Raw genomic sequence first — 25,268 nt, 5'->3', positions numbered from 1 at the left:
TAAACAATAGATTTTAAATTTGGCTCAATTGCATTCAGCTTTATTATAGCTACTTCAGCAAATGTAATAAAAAAAAGAGTAAGTCAGCGAAATGCTGTTAAAACATGGTCAGCAGCCTATTTAAAAAGAACACTTTCATAATTACGTTTACCACGATCCTGCTCACTCAGAAATACCACATGATCTTCAGTATTATAGGAGTTATGGTCCGTCAGTGCGACCAGTCACACATGAGATAATTATTCACTGATCCTTCTTGTCTAAAGCTTCATTTCGATTTAAACTGAGATTACACATTATGTGTGAATGTATAAACATTTTAGTGGAACTGACAAACTGACTTTGATTTGTTTGATCTGATTTGTTTGTGTGCACAGAGTCAGCGATATTAAAGAAAGGGCTTGCAGAGGCTTTGCATCACTACCGGTGCAGCAGCACAGGAATGTTGCCAAAGATTCTTCTCCAACAGAAACAGATTTAAAAACTCTGATATATTGCACAATACATAGATATTTACCAGGCGAATATAAGCTTTATCAGCATTGTGTGAAATACGTAACAGACATTCATTTATATGTAAAAGTCCCACACTGTAGCTTTAATGTTAGTTATAAATGAAGTATCTGATATAAGTATGCTGGTTTGATAGATTTTCCAAACGTTCAGCTGTGTTTTTCCTGTGTGCAGACTGCACTTGCTCTCAGGTTAGAGATGGGTGTGTCTGAGGCTGCTCACATGTGAATCAGTTAGTTAAAGGGTCGTGATGAAGTTTTGTCATGCGATTTTTCTGAGGCTACACCTTGCCTGGATGGGTTTGCGGCTTTGGTTTGTAGTACCGTTGATCCTCACTTATTACTTGTCACCCTTAAAAATATAAGGACACATTCACCTCCGTGCACACATACAGTAAAATCAAGATAGACCAGTCTCACATGTCCACAGCCACTTACACGATGAGAGATTTGTCCTCACTTTTTGTTTTTATTGCACACTTTAATCATTTAGTAAACAGATCTTCACAGTAACAATGCAATAGCAGAAAACAGAAGCAAATCACTGTGCGGTGAAGCTCGTTAGGTCTTCCAAGTATTTATAGGTATTTACACGGGGAATATGAAAACCAAAGAACAGTGTCCGAGGTTGTCCCTGTAGTGGGATGAGGCGTTTCAAACCCTCTATCACTTCTCAGACTTGAGTCCAGCCACTCAGATTTTACACTGTTTGTAGTTCTAGGAATCCTGTCCATACTGCTAACCCAAAAAACATTCAAGTACTGTATTTCTGTCATTGCACAGGTACCGGGTCACCCAGTGCACAGGACTCAGGACACAGCTTAATGTCCGAAATCAACCAGCTTTTTTCCCGATCATCTGAACATAAAGATAGTACTCAAAGGAATGTCAATTTAAATAGTATTCCAATGCTAAGGTACCTAAGGTAAACATTCCCAACATATAAAGCAACATGAAATCCAACTAATGTAGAATTTATTAAACCACTCTCATTATCTGTGACGCACCAATAAATAGTCATTTGGACATGATATCCCATAAAAATGAAACAACAAGCTGTAACATTTTGCATTGTATAAAATGTAAAATTAATATTATAGCAGACCACTTTAAATGTTTCAGGTCTGGATGTAAGAATTGTAGTGCATTGGGCATATACCATTTATTGAACTCTAGCCAGCACACAGCGCTCTTGGCATTTAGATTATATTTGGTTTTGGAAAATACTACTTAAGTGTTGTGCTGTTGTACTACATGTACTGTGGGGAAAGCAAGACTTGCAGGGTAGATGGGAACGTTAAAAAAAGAGAGATATAAAATCAGAATAAGGCAAAGTGAAGGTACAATATGAACTACAGCATCAAATATACTTGCACTCAGATTTATGCAGTCCAGAAGTATGTAATAACATTTTCAGTCGGTCTGTTCCAAGTCTGTGCCATGACAAAAAGCTTATAAAGACAGATTAGAAGAGAATACACACTACAGTATTTGGAAACTCTTATTCTCCTGGTTGTAGGTTGTTTGTGGCAGGCCTGACTTAATTTTTTCTTGCTGATGTGGTTGATCGCAGAAGGTGAAAACTGAAGAATGTTTTACAACAACAACAAAAAAAATCTCAAAACTTCCACACACTTTTCATACATTGTGATAACTGATAAAGCTTATTGTCTGACCATATGCTGCCCAGTCAGTGTAAGTTCTCATTTGGTTATGTATTAATATAATAAAACACAAACAAACTGATACCTTTCCATTTTTAAAACAAACAGGACAAACAGCAGTGGCTCCTAAAACCAATATACATCTGTACCTAACGAATACAAAGCCTCAGTGTAAGCACAGTCTTTCGTGGTATCTGTGGACACTATCTTCTATATAAAACACACTTAAAAGCAGGTCCCGTAGAGGCAATGATGGCAAGTCTAGGAATTCACTGAATTCAGCTTGATATCAGAAGTGGGACTTTTGGTGCAGTCCCATTGGTCGAGTATCCACAGACGTGGTCCATTTTTTCATGTGTCACCGGTGGTTTCTGTCACCCTCGAGTCTCGCCCTCACTACCTGTGGCCTGGGCTCCTGTGGGTGGCTGTGTCCCCAGCTAGATCCTCCTCCACGACATTAACGTGACCTTCTTTCTCTATGCAGCCCGCCAGGACCTGTAGCACAAGCCGGAGCCTGCGGTCCATGGCCTGGAGGTGACGCTGGATGAGGACAGGGGACAGTCGGTCGCGGAGCAGAGACTCCTCCATTAAGGAGCTCAGCTGGTAGTCCTCTTTGGCCAGCAGCTGGAGACGCAGGTAAGTGGATTTCCTCACCCTGGAAACGGGGGACAAAGGATATTTGAATAGGTTATTTTTAATGAAACTCTACTTTCTAATATTGCTGTGTATATTCTTACTATGATGACAGTACAAGAGATGTATTCATTTATTTTTCTTTCTTTTTTTTACTTTATTGGATAGATAAATACAGACATTCAGACAGGAAACATGGGAAGAGAAGGCTGCGACTAAGAATCAAACCTGTGAACATTACAGTTATGTGGCGTCTTAACCACTAGGCTTCCAGGATGCAATAATCTGGAATTTACACTTTTCATAAACTAGTGAATTTATCATTCTAGCTGTAGATGCACAAGGATATGTATTTAAAATGTGTACTTTGTCTGGAGAGTGTTGCTAAAGCAAATGCCAAGGCAAAATCTCACGATGTGTCCAAAAAGACACACTAACCCTGGCACAGACAATTAAAAGTCTGACCTGCAGCACTGGCTGAGAGGCACCAGGATGGACAGCTCATCATGGGAGTGTTTTCCAAACCTAAAGGGTGCAAAGATCAGAAAATGAAGCAGGAAATATTACTTATATTTACTTCATTTAATTCATTTAGCTGACGCTTTTGTCCAAAGTGACTTATAGTAAGTACATTTGTCAGAACAAAGTGAAAAAGCAATAGATCGCAATTGGTAGAGTAAGAATGTTAATAGAACAAGTCTCAAACACTCATAATTGTTGGTACCATTGCTGGTAGCAAAGATAGCTAGGCTAAGATGCTATACAGTACAAAGTACACACACACTCCAAGATGTCTGTGAAGGTTCTCAGTCATCCAGGTCATAGTTATCCAATGGAAATTTGGAGAGTATCTTCAACCAAGTCCAGTTGCCTTTGACTTTAACCTTGTTTGGGGGACACTCTCCAAGTTGGACTTTGCTTGTTAGAAGGCTGTTTAGCCTAATACCTTTGCAAGATGTGATTTCCATTTCGTGGCTGTTAAGACAGAAACTTTAAAAGCAGCTGAGCATCTTTACCCTCTTCCGTTGTCTAGGTGAATAATGAAGGTATCATTTCCAAACTTCTCAAAGGTTTCATAATGATGTCGATCCATGTTGCCTGTGCAAAAATAAAAATAGTAAAAAATGTGCTTCAGATTGAGGAGCTAATTAATTTGTGAGTAAAAATAGGAATGAATATGCCATTTATTCATCTGTGACCATTTATTCATCTGTAACTGTAATATATCTACATATATGTGGTGTCATAGTTTGATCTACTCTTACCCATTAAGAAATCAAAGATGGTCATATCCATGATGTCCAGCAGTCGAGTGCCTCGGTCATACGGAGGAGTCTGCTTAACCTCGTCACAGTAATCTGGGTCCACCTCCCACCTGAGAATAAATACAGAATAAACATTTAGTCACAGATGGGTGGATTGGTGTGCTGACACGTTCGTGGTGCATTAGTATCGTTTCCTTACTCTGCTTTCTTGCGTTTGTGGTAGGAGCGTCTCCAGGGGTTTCTCCAGGTCTTGCGTTTGGCCAGGTTCAGGTCTGGCAGGAAGGCTGCCAGTGAGCCTTCGATCTGGTCCGGTTTACCGCACAGAGCGTGCTCAGTGGAGCAGTAGTACGAGCACTCACCGTAGAAGCAGACGTTGTTGGCTGAGCAGTGAAAGAAAAAACAGCGTTTGAGACACGTCATCACACGACGTGGTTTGACACGACGCTGAATGCGAATGAGGAAGCAAAGGTGGAGTCACTGAGGAGAAAATGACGTAAAAGCTAAACAACGAAAATAAGGAGATTTTCTAATATTAGGGTCAAACATTTCAGTACATTACAATCAAAGAGAACCTGACCAGAGATGATGTTTCATTTTTGCTCATGTGATTCACATCAGATTTGATTTATAACACTGTCAACAGCCCAGATCGAATTCCACGTGACTTGCAAGTCACGTGGAATTTGATCTTTTCCAGTTCTGATATGGGCCAATTTCCTATGTGTTCCAAATCAGTTACAGGTCAGATTTTTTGAAATGCGAACTCAGTCTGGACAGTCAGATCAGATTTCATGCAAGTTTGATGTCACTTTAGAGCGACTTCCATACAACAGTGTGCTGCTTGTGACGTCCTATTATTCTTTTAGCAGGTCACTTTCAGGCCCTAGCCATTTCAAACTGGTCTAATTTGGGCCACATTAAAAAAATGATGTGAACAGTCAATAAGGCGTTCAGTGTGAATGTACCCAGTGTGGCTGCTCAACACATAGAAAGCATTTCATTTGAATTGTATTTTATACTTCTGTAAATGGTGTAATAATGTAAACATATAAAAAAACAAATGTCTTTATTTATCTTTGCGTCTCCTCATTAGGAAACCTGTTCCTCATTCCCTCAGAACTTACAGGCTAATCTCTACATTAGCCACATCGTTGCTTAATTTGTTGCTTTAATGTTCACCAATATGTTTGAGAAGTTGTAATCTTCTTCGTGGCACCCTTACAACTACTCATACGTGACAAATGACCTGTTTTGCATAATATGCATCCATTTGACACGCAGTGTGACTTTTCCTTTGCTCTGAGTGAGACTGTAGTTTCCCTCATCACTGTAAAACATAATATCTTTTGTTTGATTTGTTGTGTTCACTGTCAGTTTACAACACAGTACAATAGTACAATACTCTAGCAATATAAAAAACAAGGAAACAACAGTATTAACATTGTTTTCATTGTATTAATTTGGATTTTTATATAATTTTAGTTCACTCCATCTTTGTAGAACTTCTGGGAATAAGATGAATTACAGTGCCACCCTGTGGTGGCTTTTGGCTATTGCTTTATTCACCAGCACACACACTACAGTGCATTCTTGCTGTTTGTCCTGCCTTCGAGAGCAGACCCGGACATGCAAACTCAGACTCCCCTCAACTACAGGCACATAAACTACTTTGTGCATAACCTGGTTGTGAAGTGAAGCCAGCGTGATGCGGTTGTTCTGTCCAAATAGGACGAGTGACGCAGCCAGGTAGCTACGTGACTGTGCCAAGCTGTAAAGGTTGGCAGAGATTCTACCTGGGGAGATGAAGAAGGTCCTCCACAGCTTCTTATCCCGTGTCACATCTCTGATCTCCCTTGTCATGTTGACGAGTCGTCCTGCCACCGGGGGCACTCTCCGGAAGTCAAGGATCCTAAAGAGAGAGATGAAGACAAAGGTTATAATACAATATGTAAAATGCAGTGATTTTTAGAGGAACATTTATTTTTTCAAATATTTTTTAAATAGAAGTTTTATTGACAAACTTGTATTGTTCATGTGAAGTGCTGCAGATGAGCCAAATGGCATTAAGATTGCCACAGTGGCAGATTGGAAGGTCTACATTTTACTGTATTACACACATTTTCCACTTCACTGAACAAATGCAGCTAGAAAGTGCCTTCAGCCCCCAGCTTATTCTCCCATGGTGCCCCAGGCGGTGCAAATTTCCAGAGCATCTCCAGTCAACCAGGAGAGTTATGAACACTGAGCACCTGCCCTGTCTTTGTGAGTTGCTCTGACCCAGTGCTCTTGAGTTCTGCAACTTCACTCCATGCATGTACTACACAACAACAGGATATACTTTTGCTCAGTCCATCATTCTCCAAATAAAGACGGCCACAAAAAAAAGTGGGGCCTCAGGATACCTTATCTTCACCCGAAGAATAATGTTATCAATGCCCAGGCAAAGCGCAATTGATCTGTATCACTTCAGCACACACAACGTTTAATAATTCATCATCTTCACAGTGCTTTCCGTCTGTGTGTGATTGGCCTCAAAAGCAACATTTATTGACATCCAACATCCGCTTCCTAATAAAACAAGGACGGATAAGGTGTGTGTGTTTGCCTGCCTCCCTCCTGTTCCACCGACACACACTCAAACACAGACAAATACAAGCCTGTGTGAACCACATCTACTTAATCACAATCTATTCTGACCCCTCCGTTTATAGTTAGATGGTAAGCTCATGTAATTTCTCTCAAGGTCTCAAACTCTTGCCCTCTCGCTCTCTTTCTGCCTCCATCTGGCTGTCTCTCTCCTTCTTTTCTTTATGCTCTTATGTCAGAACACTATACCTATTCAGCTCCTGTTTAGCCTGTCTCACTGTATGTTCGCTGCCCTGACCCGACTGAGACTAAAACTAAGCCTCCTGGGAGCAGGCGCGCGCACACACACACACACACACACACACACACACACACACACACACACACACACACACACACAGACCGACTGAGTGGAAGAGAGCTGGCGAAACTTTAGCCTACAGAGGACAGCATTCAGGAGCAACAAACTGCACCGTCATGTTGGGCCCTGGTGACAAAGGAACACCTGTGTGTGCGTGTGCATGTGAGAGCACACTCAAGGGTCTATTTGTGTGCACTCCGCATATTACACACCCCTGAGTCACAAGGAGTTCACAACAGATGGCGGTAATGTACACTGGCTAAGAGCAGAGGATAAAGCAAACCCCTCAGATGCCGAAGTAATTACTGGGAGGCAGTGATGCTTCATCTTCCCTTAAATATTTTAGGGTATTTTAGTCTAGACTCTAGTCTCAAATTAGAAATCAACTGAAAGATTTTTAACAGGGCAAAACATCCTCCTACTCTGCATTCCTGAGTCGATATGAAGCCATAAACTAACAACAGCTCAGGCTGGTTTCCAGAGGCTGCTGCGGTCGGGGCAACTGGACTGTTATTCATAGGCAGCCCAGAATGGTGCACGCAATCTAAAAACAAACTGCTCTTTAGGGCTCTTTAGACGCACCTTCCCCCTGCTCTAAAACCATGACCCGATGGTAATGGCGTGCCTGTGATTTCCTGTTTGGCTCCATCTTCCTGCCCACGCGAACACATGTCTCTGACCTCATCAAACAGAGAGCGAGAGTGTGTGTTTGTGAGCATGTGTGAAGTAATAACCGTGCCCTCAGCAGACCTTGAGACGACCTGCACACCATTAATCGTCCTCCTCCAGAATCACAAACTGTCCTGTTTGACTCGTCTTAGTGTTCCTCTGTTAGGTTACTTGTTTTTGTCGGCTTAAGCCTGTAGAGTAAAAGGATCATGTGGAAATCAATATACTCAGCGGCAAGTTAAGGGGATGATCCGGGCGCTCGGTGCATTATCTAATCCCTCATGTACTAAATCCCATTCACATTTTCAAAGCTTAAGTCTATTATGACACACCTCCGGTTCATAAACGGGGGTTAAAGTGTCTGCTCTATGTGTGAACGAACAACGCGAGACCTGTTGTTGTTCCTGGAACAGACTGCGAAGGATAATTTGAGCACGTACCCGGACAGGAAACGGGATGAGTCACAAAGAAATCTCTGCGCAACAGGTTTTATTTATTTTTTGGTGGTGGGGGATAAAACTCACCTGTCCAAGTGAAAAGCCGCAATCTCAGCATTGTGCCTCTCAAAGTCGGAGAAGTAGAAGAAGTCTGGAGGGGTTTCCTGCTCCCGGGTCTGCCTGAAAGATAGCGGTTGAGAAAACATTAGCAGGATAATTTTAATAATTTCACAATTCTTTTAATGGGATATATTTTAATTTTTTTGTGACATAAATAAGACAAACAAAAAGAGGAAACATGAAAGAATTTAACTGAACGATGAGAAAGTTGAAAATGTGAGTTTGTCCTGAAGTCTTTGCTTGTACCATCCCTCTCAAGTACTCTCTCCAGGATGGGGATAATGTTAGAAAACAATATTGTAACAAAGACACCAGTAAGGTAATTCAAAACAGCATCTCTACAATGACCTTCAAATCAGATGTGTCTCAATGTTTGGTGCACCATCTTTTGATTTGAGACATTTCTGATTCTGTCTGTGCAAATCTCCTCAGCTTTCATCACATTTTCCTGCAGGGTGAAACTCATCTCGCCATCTGCATCCCTTTCTAGGATGTAGGCTGACGCACGAGACCAAAGCCCATGTGGACAAGGCTGCTAAAGGGAAGCTGGATGAGATTCTTGCTCACATCCTGCAGTTCCTCCAAGCAACCTCTCTCTCTCTATCTTTCTCACTCACACACACACACACACACACACACACACACACACACACACACACACACACACACACACACACGCAGACAGACATCCAAGAGATGTGAATCCCTGCCAACCGAGCCATGGATCTGAGTCAGGAACTGCTAGAAGCCTCTTTGTGTCTGTCTGTCTTTCTCTGTGTCTGTCTGCTCGCTTGTCTGGCAGCAGGAAATTATCCCTCCACATTTGCTTTCTCTTTCTGTCTCTCTCTCTCTCTCTCCCTCACACACACACACACACACACACACACACACACACACTCATACATGCTGCCACTTACTGTATGCCCTCCCGCTCTGCCCTCCTTTATCTTTCCTTCCTTCTTCCACTCCATTAGTGTGGATTGGACTTATAGGGTGCAACAGTGCATCATTTCCCCTCCCCCCTCTCTCCTCTTCTCCCAATTTTCTTGAAAAGCCAAACCAACAGAAAATAACCTGTCCTCCTATCCACTCATGTGTCAGGTAAGCATCCATTTACCCATAAATCAGTTGCTGCTATTGTGGTCCCTCCCTTCCGACCCAGTGCAAGGGGTGGGGGACTAATGGTGTTTTTATTTTCAGGGTGCAGGGCAGGGGAGAAAAGATACAATGAAGATGAAGAGGGGGTGGAATAAAAGGTAGCAAAGGCCCTTAGAAGGTGACCTTATGAGCTGGAGCCCTCTGTGACGCACCTTGTTACCATTCAAACACCTTATCATTTATGGATAAAAAAGCTCAGAGACACAAAAAGAAGCTAAGTTTGAACACTGAGATGAGAAATGGAGGCTTTTTCTTCCCAATTTTTCCCTGAGTGGTACGTAACAGCTTTTTTTCAGTTGCTAACATGTGTTGGTCAAAGCTGAAGTTACGTTGTCAAAACTCTTCACACAGTCAGCAAAACAGAAGTGTATGTGGAGCAAACTCTTTCTTTCACACAAAATGCATTCAGTGACCACTTTCTTCAAAACCCATGTTACGGCCCTTAGCCCGTGTGTGTGTCTGTGTACTGCTGCTTGTCTGCCCTCTGCAGGTCCTGCCCTTCCCCCCTCCGCATGTTGCAGTTAGGAGGCTAGTGTGCACACCCGTCCCCTGTTTAGCAATCAGCGGGAGCGCAGGAGCTGGTATAAGGAGCAGAGAGCAGGCAGACTGTGTGTGGAGCGCAGACGTGGATAGACAGACGGCTTGGAGAGCTGGGGGACACTGCAGTGGCGTTCGTGGAGTCCCTGTAGTAGCAGTGTAGCGTGTATCGAGTCTGAACCTTGTGGTGGGGTTCACTCCCTCAGTGGAGGGAGGATGGTATTTATTACTGTATTAATTTCTCCTTTGTGGCATCTGTTTTCTGAGTTTGCTGGCGGGTGGTCTTAACCGTATCCTGAATGGTGCGCTTCCTCTTTGTTTTGGGAAGTTGTTTTTGTTATACCTTTTTAGCGTACCTTGGTCACTTAACATTGTAAATAAAATGCCAAACATACTGATAAATCTGTCTCCGTGCTTCCTTCAACCTGGAATGATTTTATTATTGTCACTAACCTCCTCCTCCCCTGGACTTTCCACTGGAGGTTCGTAACAACCCACAATCTCTTTTGTCATTACTACTTCACCACCTGCAAAACACTCTGTATTTGCAGCACGTTCTTCAAATGATAAAACTTGACACTTTCAAAACAGAATGATGGCAAATGATGGCAAATGTCCCGCATTTATGTATACATCCATGAATTTGTTTTTGTTATGAAAACAAGTGTGGGTTAGAACTGCAAACTGAGTGTAAAGCAGGAAATGTTCTTGTATTTTAGCAGACTTGGTTCAGGGAGTTGGTACATGAATTACAGGTTGTGGTCATTGTGTCTCAAGTACCAGTGTTACTATGTAAACAACTGAGAAACACTATTGCAGCAGTGACATTTGAGCAATTTGTTTTTTGCTTCAATATTTACAGTTTTCTCAACTGCTTACAGTTTATTTTCAATTGCTAACAAGCACTGGACAATACTGAAGTCACACTGTGAAAAAAACTCTTCACACAGCGAAACACAAGCGTATGTGGCCCAAACTGTGAAAACTGTTCACACAAAATGCATTCAATCACAACTTTCTCCAAAATCCATGAATTCTTTTCTCATTACTACTGCAAAACACTATATATTTGCAGCACATTTTTCAAATGATAACACACGGGGTCCAAAACTGTTAAAAACACATTCAAAGCAGAATGATTGCAAATATCCTGCATTTTTGCAGTAACTGGATGGATAAATATAGAAAATCTTAGCGGAACATTTATGTACATTTTACGTTTACGTCTAGTGCGTAGAGAAATGTGTGTAGTGTTTTGAAAAAAGTGTGTTTCCGAACTGAGTGTAAAGTAGGAAATGTACTAGAGAATTGGTTCAGGGGGTTGGTACATGTGTAACAGGTTGTGGTCAATGTGTCTCAAGTACTAGTGTTAGTGTGTAAACAATTAAGGAAAACTGTTTTGCAGCACTGAAATTTCAGGAATTTGTTTTTTGTTTCAACTTTTTACTTTTCACAATTAGCCTACTATATGCAGTGATATGGGAAAAAATACTGTAAAGGATATTGAAACAAATTGCTGCATTTCTGATTCATTCTTGTTAAATTACACTTCAGTACATACAGTCAATGAAGTAAAAATATGTTATTATTATTTTATAATGAAATACTGATTTACGTGAACAATCATTCACACTTCAAAGACTTTTACATAGTGCTTCCTGTTGTGAAAGTTTTTTTAGGATAGTGTGTTGTGAGTGAGAATGTATGCTTTCTGAGTGGGAACTGTTGTCAGTGTTTTGGTTGAACGAGTTTATTTTGAGACGTGTCTGAAGTGTTTTAGTGGTTTGAGTGAGTTTTGGAGTTGAAATGAACTGTCTGGCTAAGATGCACATTGGTGATTTTTGAAGAGTTTTAAAAACGTGGCTTCAATTTTGACCATTGCATGTTAGCAGCTGAAAAAAAACTGTGATAAGTTTAAAAAGAAAGAGAGAGAGACTAAAGTTGAAGGTTGTTTCATGCTTGAGAACCTCAGAGGAAACTTGTGTTTGTCGTCAGTTGCCTTAATGATGTCTTTCCTTCCGAGCTGTTCCACCATGTATGATTTCCACAGTGCAAAATGTGAAATATAAACCTGACTGACAGGCATTACAGGCTTTGGTTGCCATGGTCACCAGGATGTAAAATGCAATTTCCTGTCAGGGAGGAAGCGCCTTAGGATTTTGAATGTAGGCAATAGCAGGTTAGTGGTGTGAAAAAGCCATAACTCAAGAACACACACTCACAAATATTTACACGTGCACATATATAAAAAGAAACACAAAGAAATTTTCCCTCACAGTTATGTACACACACCTTTCATGAGTGAGTGTCCTTGATAATAAAAAGCCCCTTAATATGAAGTAGAGTGTGATTAGGCCACAGCAAACATAGTATACGTAGTTCAGCAGAATCTTTTGGAGTGTGTGTGTGCGTGTGTGTGTATGAAGTGATGAAGCTTAACTGCTTGCCTATGTGGACTCGGTTTGTGCTGACTCTGCGCTTTTAATGCCTCTTTCATGAGCTTAGACCTGCACAGTGGAGGGTTATATTAGAGAGATGGGGGGGGGGGGGGGGGGGGGGTGAACACAACAACAGCTGTGGCCTGGACTCTGCATACACACTCCCCTTTTCTTTCTTTCTCTCTCTCACACACGGACACACACCCTATCACTAAGCTAAACTGATGATTCATGTTTGTGACAGAGAGAGGGCAGCAGAGACAAACCCGGTGGGAGAAAATCAAGGCGCTAACCGCTTCCATGTCACCTTCTTGAATGAAACTGACCAGAAGAAACAAGCAGCACTTTTCACATGTTCATGCTGATTGAAGATGTAACAGTACGCAGTGTGTAACCATACAGTACATACACCCACTGACCTAGTGCTGTAATGGCATCTTGCTACTGATCCAAAATAGAGAATGAGAGACAGAGACGGAGAGATCTGTCATCTATTGGTAATCCACAGCAGATTTCAGCTTCCCCACTGACAGGCGTCTTTGTCTCTGTCTGGCCCTCCTGTGTGTGTGTGTGTGTGTGTGCGCGCGCGCGTGTGTGTGTGTGTATGTGGCTAAAAGAAGATGTGGAGAGTGTTTTGTGATGACTGGGTATATTCAACAGCAACACTTATACTTGATGCACACACAGAAATTAAAAGATCACTCTCACTGCTCTCATAGTGTGAGCAGTGAGAGCTCTAAAAAGCTCTGAAAACCCACTGTACACTACCGGTCCAGCACCAAACAGCAGGCAGAGACACTAGCAGGTGAACGTAGTGGAGCACTTAGCAGCTGGAGAGCCAGATATTTCCCTCAGAAGTTGGTGGAGACAGCAGTCAGAGTTAAAATTGAGCATTGGAATTACATTCATCAAGTGACCAGAAACACAATTTTAATGATAATGTTGCTCCATACCTGCTGGATGTGTAAATAAGAAACGGCAGTATAGTTAACTTACAGTTTTTCTCGATTGCTTAAAAAACATTTCTTGAAATTATGCCTCTTTTCCCCCAAAATCTAAAACACAAATCCACAACTTCTCACCCCATTCCCCAGACGTCCTATTTTCAGGTCAAAATGAAGCTCTCCACTCAAAACCATTTAATCTAGCTGAAAAACCAATCTTTGCTCTCAGACATAACACACAAGCCCTCAAAAACACACACACACTACAACACAGTCTGGTGAGATAAATTCAAAACAATACTACAAAAACTGGTTATTAGTAATGTTGCTTGTGGTTCTCCCCCTCAAAAACCTGTTCACATGATGAACACAACAAAAGGAATAACAAATTTATACATTTGCACATTTTTTATTTCTTAGTGTACTGTACAGTACAACACACCAAACACTTAATTATTCTGCTACAGCGTCCTGTCTTTGATCTGGGACAGTCCAGTGATTCTTGTTCTTCACTTCCTCCCTCCTCCTACTCCTCATCCACCTATTCCTCATCTTCCTCCTATCCAACCTCCTCTTCCAACTCCTACTGTTCCTCTTCCTTCACCTCTTACTCCACTCCATACGGCTCTTCCTCCTCATCCTCTCTGATGTCCTCTACCTCTTCCTTCACATCTCACTGGATCCATTATTCCCAAACTGAATGACCTGACTGTGGCCCTTTTATCTATCTATTGAAGGTTCTGATTGGAAGGTTTGGAAGGTTCTAACCCACTTTGATTTACCAGTTTGGTTACCATGCAGCCAAATTAAATTCCCTTTCGCCAGCCTGACCCTGCTTAACACCAATTATCAAGCATCCAGCAGCTTCTCTCCTCCTCATCTGCCTTTTCCTTCCACTTATTCCTTTTTTTGTGCCATGTCCATGTATGCGTCTCGCATCGGTCATTCCTTCTCTTAATGTCTTTCCTAACCAATTTTTCCCACCCATCACCTCCTCAGCACATTTTTTATTACGGCAAAACAAAGACAACAGATTGCCTTTTACAAAACAAATTTTAACAAAGTATATATAACTTTTCCTCCCTTCTGACTCCTGCCTTATCCACTGTGGAATAGTCCACTGAGAGTCTGTTTTGCGTATGAGGGTTTTGGAGAAAAGAAAGTCATCAGTATGATATATTCAGGACGCTCATGAGTAAATGGCCCCCTGTAGAGTACTCACAACACCTCTCAAGGTGACAGACATGTGGGAGGATGGCGGATAAAAGATTGTGAGATAAAACCTCTTCAGCCTGGTGATTGTGTGTCAAAGGGCACTTGTCTGTCAGCAGCACTACATGCCGAAGCATCAGAGAGAACGCAGGCAATGACTGTCAAGGCTGTGTGTGTACATGCTTTTGTTTACATCTGCAAACAGCAGCATACTGTGTGTGCACTCCTGAGTCTGTGTCTGCTTATTCCTTTATTTATTTATTTATAATTATTATTATTATTTCCCTCCACGCATGCAGCTTCTTCGCATTCGTCCAGCGTCAGTATCGGATAGAGGGATCTGCGGATCTGCCCAGAGCTCTGAGGCAGCAGTCTAGATTGAATTTCAAATCGATGTTACACAAGTTGTGTTGTAGCCTCAGCTATTTTCAACACACAGGGTGAGGCACCGCCAGGAGGGAAAGGCAAGTTATCTGCATGTGTGGGAAGCAGTATAGGCGATATTATCATAAGAATGCTGGGAAAAAGACTTGACTTGAAGAATATGGATGATCGCCTGAGTCAGTGCTTCAACTTCAAAGTTATTAGACACTCATGAGGTGGGAGAGAGGGTGGAATTAATATGAAGACTGAGCAAGAGCTTTCTGCTGCATGAAGTATTCAGTATATGCAAGTGTACTTTTATCGGAGTAGGGTGCCCTGGGGAGTCATGTAGTTTCATTTATGATCTGCATTAAAAGCATAGCATGTCATTTCTGCCTGTAGGGGTCTCTCACATCAAAACAGTAACAAAAGACATAGTTTGGTGATGTCGTGGGATGATGGGAGCTGTTGTCTTCATTGAGCTACTGTTCGCGGAAGAGGTAATGCATTATTCCGTTATTTCCCAGAAAGTTATAGCAACTGGGGGGTGCAAAGGGGATATGATGCCAATGACAGGCGACCACGCACTGGTACCTACAATTATGAACTTCTCTAGGTTTGTTGGGATGATGTACACAACATTAGGTCTAGTATTTTAGACATTTTAATTCGGAAATGTTACATACTATATCTTTAGAGATTTGAGTCATTTAAATTACAGCATATGATGTTAGACATTATACCATGGCCCCTGAGAATTCTCGTTTCTGATTGGAAGGTGAATGATTGGTGTGGGTGTGGGGGTGGGGTTGAGTCACGAGAGAGAGAGATTGAACGTGCCTGTCCAACTGTCTCATCTGGCCAGATGGGAGTCCCTGTCTGTATATGTCAGGGATCAGACTATGGCTTATAGGTCTACAAAGCCCTGCTGTTCTGTAACTACTCTCTGTGCATGCAGTTTAACAAGCGGACTCCTGTGCTGGAAATAAAACACACACACAATATACTATATGTCTCCTGACAGGCTTGGGACAAAAGAGAATAAAAGCTTTACTTCAAAATGAAAATATGAACGATAAAAGCTCTGATCAAAATGTCACTGTCAATGATTGAAAGCCCTTTAATGCCCCGAGGGGGAGATTAGTGTGCATACAATAAAAGAAACATTAAGCATAGTAACAGTACAGTAATTCATTAATAGAAAATTAGTTTAATTGCAACGCCTGCCCACAAGTCGCACTCCTCTTGTTTTAGTCTGGAAGGGTTCAGCATGCATTTTCCTTCAGAATCAGAATCAGATTTTTTTGCCAGGTATGTGTACACATACGAAGAATTTGACTCTGGACTGTACAATGCTCACTATGTGCTTACTTGTACAATAATACAATAATAAAAATAATAAAATCAGACACAGGCTACAGTATAGAGAACACATATATACACACTATAAACAAAAACAATATAGACAGATTGAGACAATAGTGCAATGATTAGAGTGCAAAGGATGCAGGAAAATTATAAATAAAAAAATAAAAATTATTATTACCATTATTATTATTATGTTCATGTTGGAGGTGGATAAGATATACAGGTACACATACACATACATGCATACATGTACACATATACACAGTGCGATGGAGCATAGTGCAAAGGATGCTGGAATAAGTAAGTATTATATAGTATGATGTCACTGCTTAGCAAAAAGGACAAAACTGCGACCTGCTGTGGAAATGTAAAAATTCCTCTTTTCCTCCAAAATCCGAATCTGAACAAATGAGCTAAGCAGTTAACGCTTGTGTGAGTTTACAACTGCCAACTAGTTACACCTGTTCCCTCAGGCATGTTTGAAGACATATAAAAATACTCTGCTTTGAATAATAATTTCTGTCTGATTTTACAAATGTGTACGTATCAAATATCTCCCCGTGCTGCAGCTATGTAGGCTGCATCTGAGTTCCTTCGTCTCAGTGTCTACTCTGCTCTACATTACTCTTAGAGCTATTTCTGAAATGGCTGTGAATTTTTTATTTTATTATTTTTTTTGCTGGCCTTAATTGACTGGCGTGTCATATTCAGCTCTGTTCTCCTGGGCACATTGCTTCACAAAGCGCAGTGTTTAAAGGCCTGAAATCACTGTGAAGACCTGATGCAAAGCTGCAGAATTATATCTGGGCTTTTGGGATCCCTTCCCTACAATCATCTTAACGGGCTCCCCCGAGTCGTGAACGCACTTGGAATATGTATGAAAAAAAAAAATATGGAAATCTCATTAGTATCACTGCTTATTTTTCATTTTCACAAAGCCACTTTTTGGGGAACGCTTTAGTGCTTTTCCATGTCAAAATAAGTGTTGTGTGCTTGTTACTCGATAAGCGTATTCACTGGTGGCTTTCAGTAAGAAGTGCTACCAAATGGCAGCTTTCTGATATCAATGGACTAAATGTTTGATGACTCAACGCCTTTTCAATTGCATTTCATTCACTCAGAATAATCAGAAAATAGACTTCAGTACAGTTTTTGTAACATTACAATAGCTTAACATCAGAAGGATTTTTTTTCACAGCAACAGATGTTGGAGAAAAAATGGATTATGGTAGTCGGTCTAATTATGAATACTGACATTTTATTATAAAGTTATGTATCATTTTGTAACATGGAAATTACACACTTTTTACATTACACATTTGCTGACACTCTACCTAGGGTATGAACTACAGGAGAGCCCAGGGAGCTGGCCTCCTTTTAATAAGAGTCCTCTAAAAAAACAACCTGTGATATTGTGGGGGGTCACTAAATATTTATTTATATGTCTATTTTTGCCATGAATGTCTATTTTTCTGTATCTTTATCATCATGGATCATGCTAAAATGAGGCTATTATTGATGTATGATAGATGCATGAGAGTGATTCATCACTAATTCATTTAATATAGACAGTGGCATGCATGATATTCTTTTCATCCCCATCCAAGCCTGGCGGTGCAAAATCATGAAGTTCATGAACTCAAAGATCATAAAAAAACAAACTCTCTTAGTCTCAGTCTGCATGCTGAATCGCCATGATTCATTTATGATAAAGCACCAGGCGAAATGCTGGGAAAGCTTAGTACAGCAGGCAGGACACACAATTCACACCTCATCTGAGTTTGAAAGGGGGATTTCTGCCGTTAATGAGACTGACAGCAAGGCCAACAGCATCTCTCATCACCATTTTCAAAAAGTGAGCTCCCCCGAAAGCCATGGTATAGTTTGAACACTGACTTGATAACACACATTATAGAACAGAATAGACTCAAGGGAATTTACTTCTGCACATTTCCTTAAAATGCATAACACTAGGTGTAAAAGAGTAACGCAAATACGCAGAAAAGATTAAACACAGTGTGGGTTTTGATGGCGCAGTGTGGCAGTATTTGCATTTACTATAGGTTCATATACTGGAATAATAAGGCTCTTTTCATGTGTTCACTAAGGAGGATTATATATTTTTATGTACTTGAAGAATGCCACGGGTCTTTACACTCATGGTTTCCCTTCTTTTTGTCTCTCTCCCACACAGTCAAAAAAACCCATAAAAAACAACGCATATCGGTTTATCCTCAACAATCAGGAATGTTCCAGCACAACACAGAGCCACACTTTGTCATATTTACATATTCATCCAAAGGATTAACCATTTTCAATAGCACAAGTCTGAGGCAATCCTTCACAGGGTGCGCAATTCATCACAGGCTTTGCACAGAATGTGAAGTATGAATTATGCAGAACATACACAAACATCAAGGGTATTCTTGGGTCAACAGTGATTAGATGTCAAAATGCACAAGCTTGGGCATGTTTAGAACAATAAGCTTCAAAATGTGAGTATGTTGACTGCATTCTGACAGAGTGTGATTCTCTCCTGCAACTTCCCTCAGTATATTTTTCTACATACATGTTGACCATGACAGTATTTTCTTTTAAGGCCAACCACCTGTTCCAAAAGTTTTTCACAGCTATACCGAACTAAACATCTTAACCAGGCAATCTACCATAAAATGAGATATGTAAAGATTATCTGGGAATGAAAGAACACTGTGGATTGTTATTCCCCTCCACACTACCACAATTACTACAAACTAAGAAAGAGTATTTATGATGTCGAAGAAGGCAATAATACACATCAACAAGAGAGCACAGTCCCTCTGCAATTTATTCCACTAGGAAATTCCTCCCGAAAGCCTCTACCAGTTGTCTCTATCCTTCACATCTCCAGAGGCTGTGAGAGAAGGAGGGAGAAGTAGACAGGGAGGGACTAATGCTTCAAAGAACCGATAGCGAGATTCAAACTGGATAATGTGGGAAAAAGTAAAAGATGGCATCCACCTTGACACTTCTGGTCTCACAGATGCAAGAAAAGATCAACAAAGTCAGCAAAGGCCTCCATTACGTCCACGATAAAAACCAACTGGATAGCTCTCACCCTGTTGGGATCAATGGGGATTTTAAGAGCTTTCCCTGTATGAGCGTGTGTACACGTTCTCTGCATGCACACAAAATCAATGGGCATTACCATGAGTCTTCCTCTCACAGGGACTGAGTAACAAGCCCTGGTATTCAGCATGACATGTAAGCTGAAGCTGATGAGAGGAGGGGGGAAAAATCCCAGTCTGAGCGTGTCAGTAAACTGCAGAAAGTGCAGGGCCAGCAAAAATCAGTCTCTCTCCTCTCAGACTAAGGAGGATTTGGAGAAAGATACGGAAAGTAGCTACGCTTTACAGTATCCCCTCCCAGTCCAAATTCCCTCTACGTGCTCTTTGAATTTGACTGCCAACTGAAACATGATGGATGAATAAAAGGGGAGGACACTACCATCTTAGGTTTGAACCAATTTCACTGGAAAGATCTTCAAAGCTCGAGCCATGCTCTGTTTCTAGGATGGTTGCATGCTTTCTCTGAAGTTGTAAAGTAAATGTGAGGTTAGATGAAAATACAACCATGTTCTCCTCTTGGGATTCATAGCGGATTCCCAGAGTGGAAACTGGCAGATGACTGGACCAGGATGAGTGCTGAGGAAGCCGAGACTGAAATACTCGCCAAAACCATATAAATCATTAATTTTTTGAACTGAGAATCTTTACTGAGAGGCTCTGCATCCAAACTAGCCTGCGGTACAGACCATTAAGAATTTATTTGATTATCACTAAGTAGCTGTTAAACAGCAAACACCAATTAGAGCAAATTATGTTAAATCCTGGGAAGCTTTAATTTTCCAGACCAACCGACCCAACACAGGCACACACACACACACACACACACACACACACACACACACACACACTCAGACAGGACGTGGAGTATGTCTGAATTATTTGAGCCAAGAGAAGTTAATTGGATTGTGAGTAAGCATTTTGGACGTCCATTATCTTTGCCCATCTGTGGGGGTGAGTATCTTGCGGTGTCTCATCCAAAACAATCCTATTATCTTGACCCAAAGATAAGAAAAATACACACACACACACACACACACACACACACACACACACGCACACGTACTCTCACTACCTATCTTTTACATGCTGTATAAATGTTTAAAATCACCTGCTGCACTTCCTCAGGCAGTGTGGATAACCCTACCACCCCGTGGTGACCTGGCTATAAACCAGCCAGCCATGTTTTCCACAAACACATCTCCATCACTTTGACCCTCTTTCCTTTCCCTCCTCTCCCCCCCTCCCTTCATCCTCCTTCTGATTTCCTTTTCCTGAAGGATACTGTGGCTGCTGGCCAATCACTTCCTTCCCCATCTGTGTTTACCTAATTACTTTTACTTACTAAACTGAACGTGGACACACCACAAAAGCAGATAGCAGCCTTTCTGTCAGATGCATACATGTACACACACGCCAACACACACAGAAGCAAACAGCAGCAGATTCACAGATGAGCTTGGCGGTCGTTTATTTTTGACTATCCCTGGAGACTTTAATCTATAAAAGGCCAGAATGTCTTGAAAGACCTGGTGCCATTTCCCCCTAATTAGTCCAATGTGAGGATTGTTGAAATGCCATGACTGATGACCGAATAGCATCTGATTTAGTAGTGCTATCTTTCTTTTAGCTCCCTAATGAATGCGTTTATATTAATTACCTGAGAAGCTTTTGGGTATTTGCAACAACCTGTTCTGTTTAGTGCTAAAAGTTACAAGCTCCTGCAGTTCATCGATCACAACACGCAGCTCAGAGAGGGAACAGCTCAATTTTAGCGGGCTGTCGGTTATTTTCAACTGTGCGTTTCCTCACTGTCCCAAAATGGGTTGCACACTGCCGAGTGAAACCTAACTACATAAAACTTAAAACTTCACTACCCCAACTAAAGAGAGCAATCAAAAGAGTGATTCCAGAAAGCTATTTTGCAGGCGAGGCCCCCAAATCGAGGCATGGGTGTTTGTGCTTCGTTTCTCCCCCAGCTGAACTTTTCTATTTAGACCTGTCAACAGTCTTGTTGTGCTCTGTGGTTTGTGGTCAGATGCTGTTTCCTAAATAGAAACCATCTATCAGAGGCTAAGCGGTGGCTGAGAGATGTCATTGTGGTCATGAGTGGGTGACGGCGATGAAGGAGGAAGTGGTGAAACCACTGGAAAAACAGTTTGAAGGGTTGCATTTATTCTTGTGTAAGAGCTAAGTGGGATGGAACGCGTCCAGTGCACTTGAGGACGAACAGAGTTAATTTGTATGTGAAAGAAATAAGGGAGAGATTTAGGATGTCTTCACACTAGAACCAAAAAATACCTGACAAACTTCAGTACATTCAATATCTATCTAAGACATCGCTCTACATAGATAGATACATTAAGGTATATTTTCACAAGTGATGCTCACGTCACAGGAGAAGAAAGCAAATGAAACACTGGATCCAATGTAAAAAGGCAAGAATCCGATCAAGATGTTCTGAGAATTGCTCTGCACTATTATTGGTCATCCAGCGTATCGCGTGGCACTGTCCATGCATCATCATGTGACCCTTAATGTCACTGCAGACTAAGGGTCCCAATGCATCATCTTGTAATGATGATGTGTTGTTAGTGTATATACCGCATATGGGGGGCACATATAACACGAACATCTTTCTGCAATTGCACTCCAGTACACCACAAAACACCTCCTAAGAAATAACCATAAAATTGAATCAAGATGTCTGTGATGCTTATTAAGCTTGAGAAAAGAAGTATATTATTGCGTGGCTTTTGCTCTGGATAGCATTTGGACTAGGCGTCATTATTTCTTTAACCACACACAGCATGGCTCTAGTGATGGCAATGTCAGGTTCACTAACAAAGACCACGCCAATGTGAGGTATGAAAAGGTAGTTTATTCGGATAATGAGGAATATTTATGATGGAGGGATCGAGGGGAGAGGGATGAAGGGGTCGAGAACGGAGGGATGAAGGAGGTTGTTAAGGGTTTGGTGGCTGGTGTGGCTAGGAACCCGGGGGTCGAGACTCAGGGTGGGGGTTCATCTCGATAAGCCGCTTGCTTATGAACCCCCCCGTGGTTCCTGTTGTAGAAAAAGAACAATTACTTTGGCGGAATAATGAATTTTAGCATGCATGTCTTTGACGGTGGGACAAAATCAGAGCGCCTGGGGGAAACCCACGCAAACATGGGGAGAACATGCAAATTCCACACAGAAAAACCTGGGCAGAGCGAGGTCTAACACCAGGACCTTCTTGCTGTGAGGCCGCAGTACTGTCCACTGGGCCACCGTGCTACCCACTGAAAGAGGTGAAAAAACAGGGTTGGGGGGGGGGATGTGAGAACTGAGAAACGGGAGAGAAAGGGGTTAGACAGGCTTATATACGTATGTGCATGTGATTGGATTAGAGAGGCACAGGTGGTTGAAATGATTGAAGCACGGGTGGTTGGATTGGAGGAATTTAATGAGGCGCAGGTGGTCGAATTAGTAAGAGAAAGGAGTGGACCTGTTCTTGAACTTTAGTTATATAACTCCATTTGTCAGTTGGTTGGTCGATACTGAAATATCTCAATAAGTATCAGATGGATTCCTAGAAATTTTTGTATATACATTCATTAACCCCAGAGCATAAATCCTACTGACTTAGGTGATCCTCTCACTTTTCCTCTAGTGCCACCAGCTGACTGGTTGACATACTTGGTTTTTAGTCAAATGTCTTAAAGGAGACCTATTATCCTTCATTTCCAGTCCTATATTGTAGTTCTGTGACTCCTGTATTCGTAGTTCAAAAAAATAACTCTCTGTCTTATACTGGCTCTTCATGTAGGCTTTCATTTCAGCTTCTGTCTGAAACAAGCTGTAGATGCTCCTGTCTCTTTAAACACCCTTACTCTCAAAGCCCATTGTCTTCTGTATCCTCTAAGTCTAAGTATGTTACCAGGCTGTTGTTACCACTGTGCAGTACAGACAGACTGAGCGTAGCTGTGAGGAGCAAATGACCATATATGGAACACCAGCTTCATCTAGCTCTGTGTGTTGTAGAACGGAGCTGTTCGTAGAAAAAGCTGTTGAAAACAGAGCATACAGAGCAGGAGGAAATCTGAAGTTTTAGCTCACAGGGGTTTCTTTTATACACTTTAACCTCATTATATGAAGCTTTGGCCATGTTTAACATGAACATCCAATATTGTAGATAAGTCATAAAATATGGAAAAGCATAATAGGTCTCCTTTAAGAACTACTGGATACATTACCATAAAATATGGTACAGCAACCCAAAGGATGAATCCTAACGACTAAGTTTTCACTTAAGCCTTGTGCAGCCTAAATGACATTCAATGACGGCAGATCGCTGTGCTGATCAGACTACACGACTTGCTGCCTTGTAATGGAAGTCTTGTGTCGTTGTGGGGTTCACACTATGTTTCTGATCGGCTACAGGTGGTCACACAATACACGGGTCTCCAAAACACATTTTGACATGTCAGCTGTGCCGCTGTGCCTAAGCCTCACAGAGCCGAGGATGGCTGTAGACTGTTAGTTTATAAATTTGTTAGGTTGACTTCAAAAGCAGAATCAAAGAGAAGAGGGGACATTTTTTATTTTGTCAAACTCGAGATCCACCACCTACCCACAGGTTGATCTAAAATAAATAATATCATACTGTACATCTGGGAACGGAAAATATAAGTGTGCTAATCCTTTGTTATGTCTAACATAATTAAAATAGGGTCAGGAGGCCACACACACGCGCACACACACACACACACGCACATACACACACGCATCAATCTGTGCTATTTCATAATTCAGAGATTCCATTAGATCTCCTTTTGTGAACAAGCTTCCCAGCAGCAGCAACACTGGCTGAGAGTCTCCCTGCCCCTCCAGCACAGAGGCTCTTCTGTTTGCATCACTGCTGCCCGGGGCTACAAGAACCAGGGTGGGAGGGGTGACCCAGGCAAGCCCCTGGATCAGGTTCCTGTATCCCTGGCCCGGTGATATCAGACCTGGCCACCGCAGCCCCGCCCACATCCTGCCCTGACAATGGCCAAAGCCAGGGAGAACCCTCCTCTGGTTTAATTGGCAGACAATGAATGCATTCTCCTCCCCTTCCACTGGCCTCTGTCAGGGGGATAGGGGAGTCACACACAGTCTAATTGCCACCTTGCATGGGACAGGCTTAGACAAGCATGGGCCTGGCCCACAATGGATGTATTAACCTCTGAGCATGCTATCACAAAGGCCCGAGTTACAGAGCCACAATGTTCTCTCTCTTTCTCTCTGTTGAAGAACTGTTGTTTCATTCATTCGCCTCAGAGAGACATTCAGGTGGACTGTGATAGATCTACCTGGGAAAGGTCGTTATCTAAGGACTGAGCTCAGTTGTAAGGGGTGGTACAGTGCGTGTGGTCCCATTGTTAAGGGGCAACAGTAGTGACAAAGTAACAATGAAGCATGTGTGCTCTGTCATTTTCAGACTGCCATAATGAAAAAAAGAAGAAAATTCATCGTCTTGTCCGTCTAAGCCCAAACAGTTATCCTCATTATAGCTTCTGAGACAGACTAGAAATGGAGAACATCAGGGCCATTAGCTTTTTTTTTTTAGCAAGATTTTATGTCACACAGCAAGTTGTTGTCTAACTTGTGAGGATAAATTGCTTGAATGCAAGGTCTTAATCACAGATATGTATTCACTAAAGCACTTAGATGACAATTAGCCTCTGAAAATTCACTCACTATAAGTAAAGGTTCGGCCTGCTTTCCTCACCTCATAAAAAACGCTCATCGTGGATGTCTAGAATTCACCTCCTGAAGGGAAATTAATTTTCAGCATTCCAGACATATGCGGCAGCAACATTCCTAGCGGGAAGCTTAGGAATTCCCCCATACAGTATTTTAGACTATAATG

General features: G+C 41.7%; 1 protein-coding gene across 1 annotated transcript in view; it reads right to left on the bottom strand.

Annotated features, from left to right (window-relative positions):
- Nucleotides 1-985: 985 nt before the first annotated feature.
- The window catches only part of fam20ca (FAM20C golgi associated secretory pathway kinase a), a 42,274-nt gene continuing 17,991 nt past the window's right edge, over nucleotides 986-25,268 (bottom strand). Inside the window, exons 4-10 of the mRNA XM_046034154.1 lie at nucleotides 8,215-8,307; nucleotides 5,868-5,983; nucleotides 4,274-4,454; nucleotides 4,075-4,184; nucleotides 3,826-3,907; nucleotides 3,275-3,334; nucleotides 986-2,831 (exon numbers count right to left, since the gene is read on the bottom strand). Coding sequence (XP_045890110.1) covers nucleotides 2,573-2,831; nucleotides 3,275-3,334; nucleotides 3,826-3,907; nucleotides 4,075-4,184; nucleotides 4,274-4,454; nucleotides 5,868-5,983; nucleotides 8,215-8,307 — 901 coding nt within the window. The 3' untranslated portion in view covers nucleotides 986-2,572. The remainder of the gene's footprint in view (nucleotides 2,832-3,274; nucleotides 3,335-3,825; nucleotides 3,908-4,074; nucleotides 4,185-4,273; nucleotides 4,455-5,867; nucleotides 5,984-8,214; nucleotides 8,308-25,268) is intronic.

The sequence above is a fragment of the Micropterus dolomieu genome, linkage group LG02, assembly GCF_021292245.1.
Source record: "Micropterus dolomieu isolate WLL.071019.BEF.003 ecotype Adirondacks linkage group LG02, ASM2129224v1, whole genome shotgun sequence".
Lineage (NCBI taxonomy): Eukaryota > Metazoa > Chordata > Actinopteri > Centrarchiformes > Centrarchidae > Micropterus > Micropterus dolomieu.
This window is presented reverse-complemented; position numbering and strand designations above follow the sequence as displayed.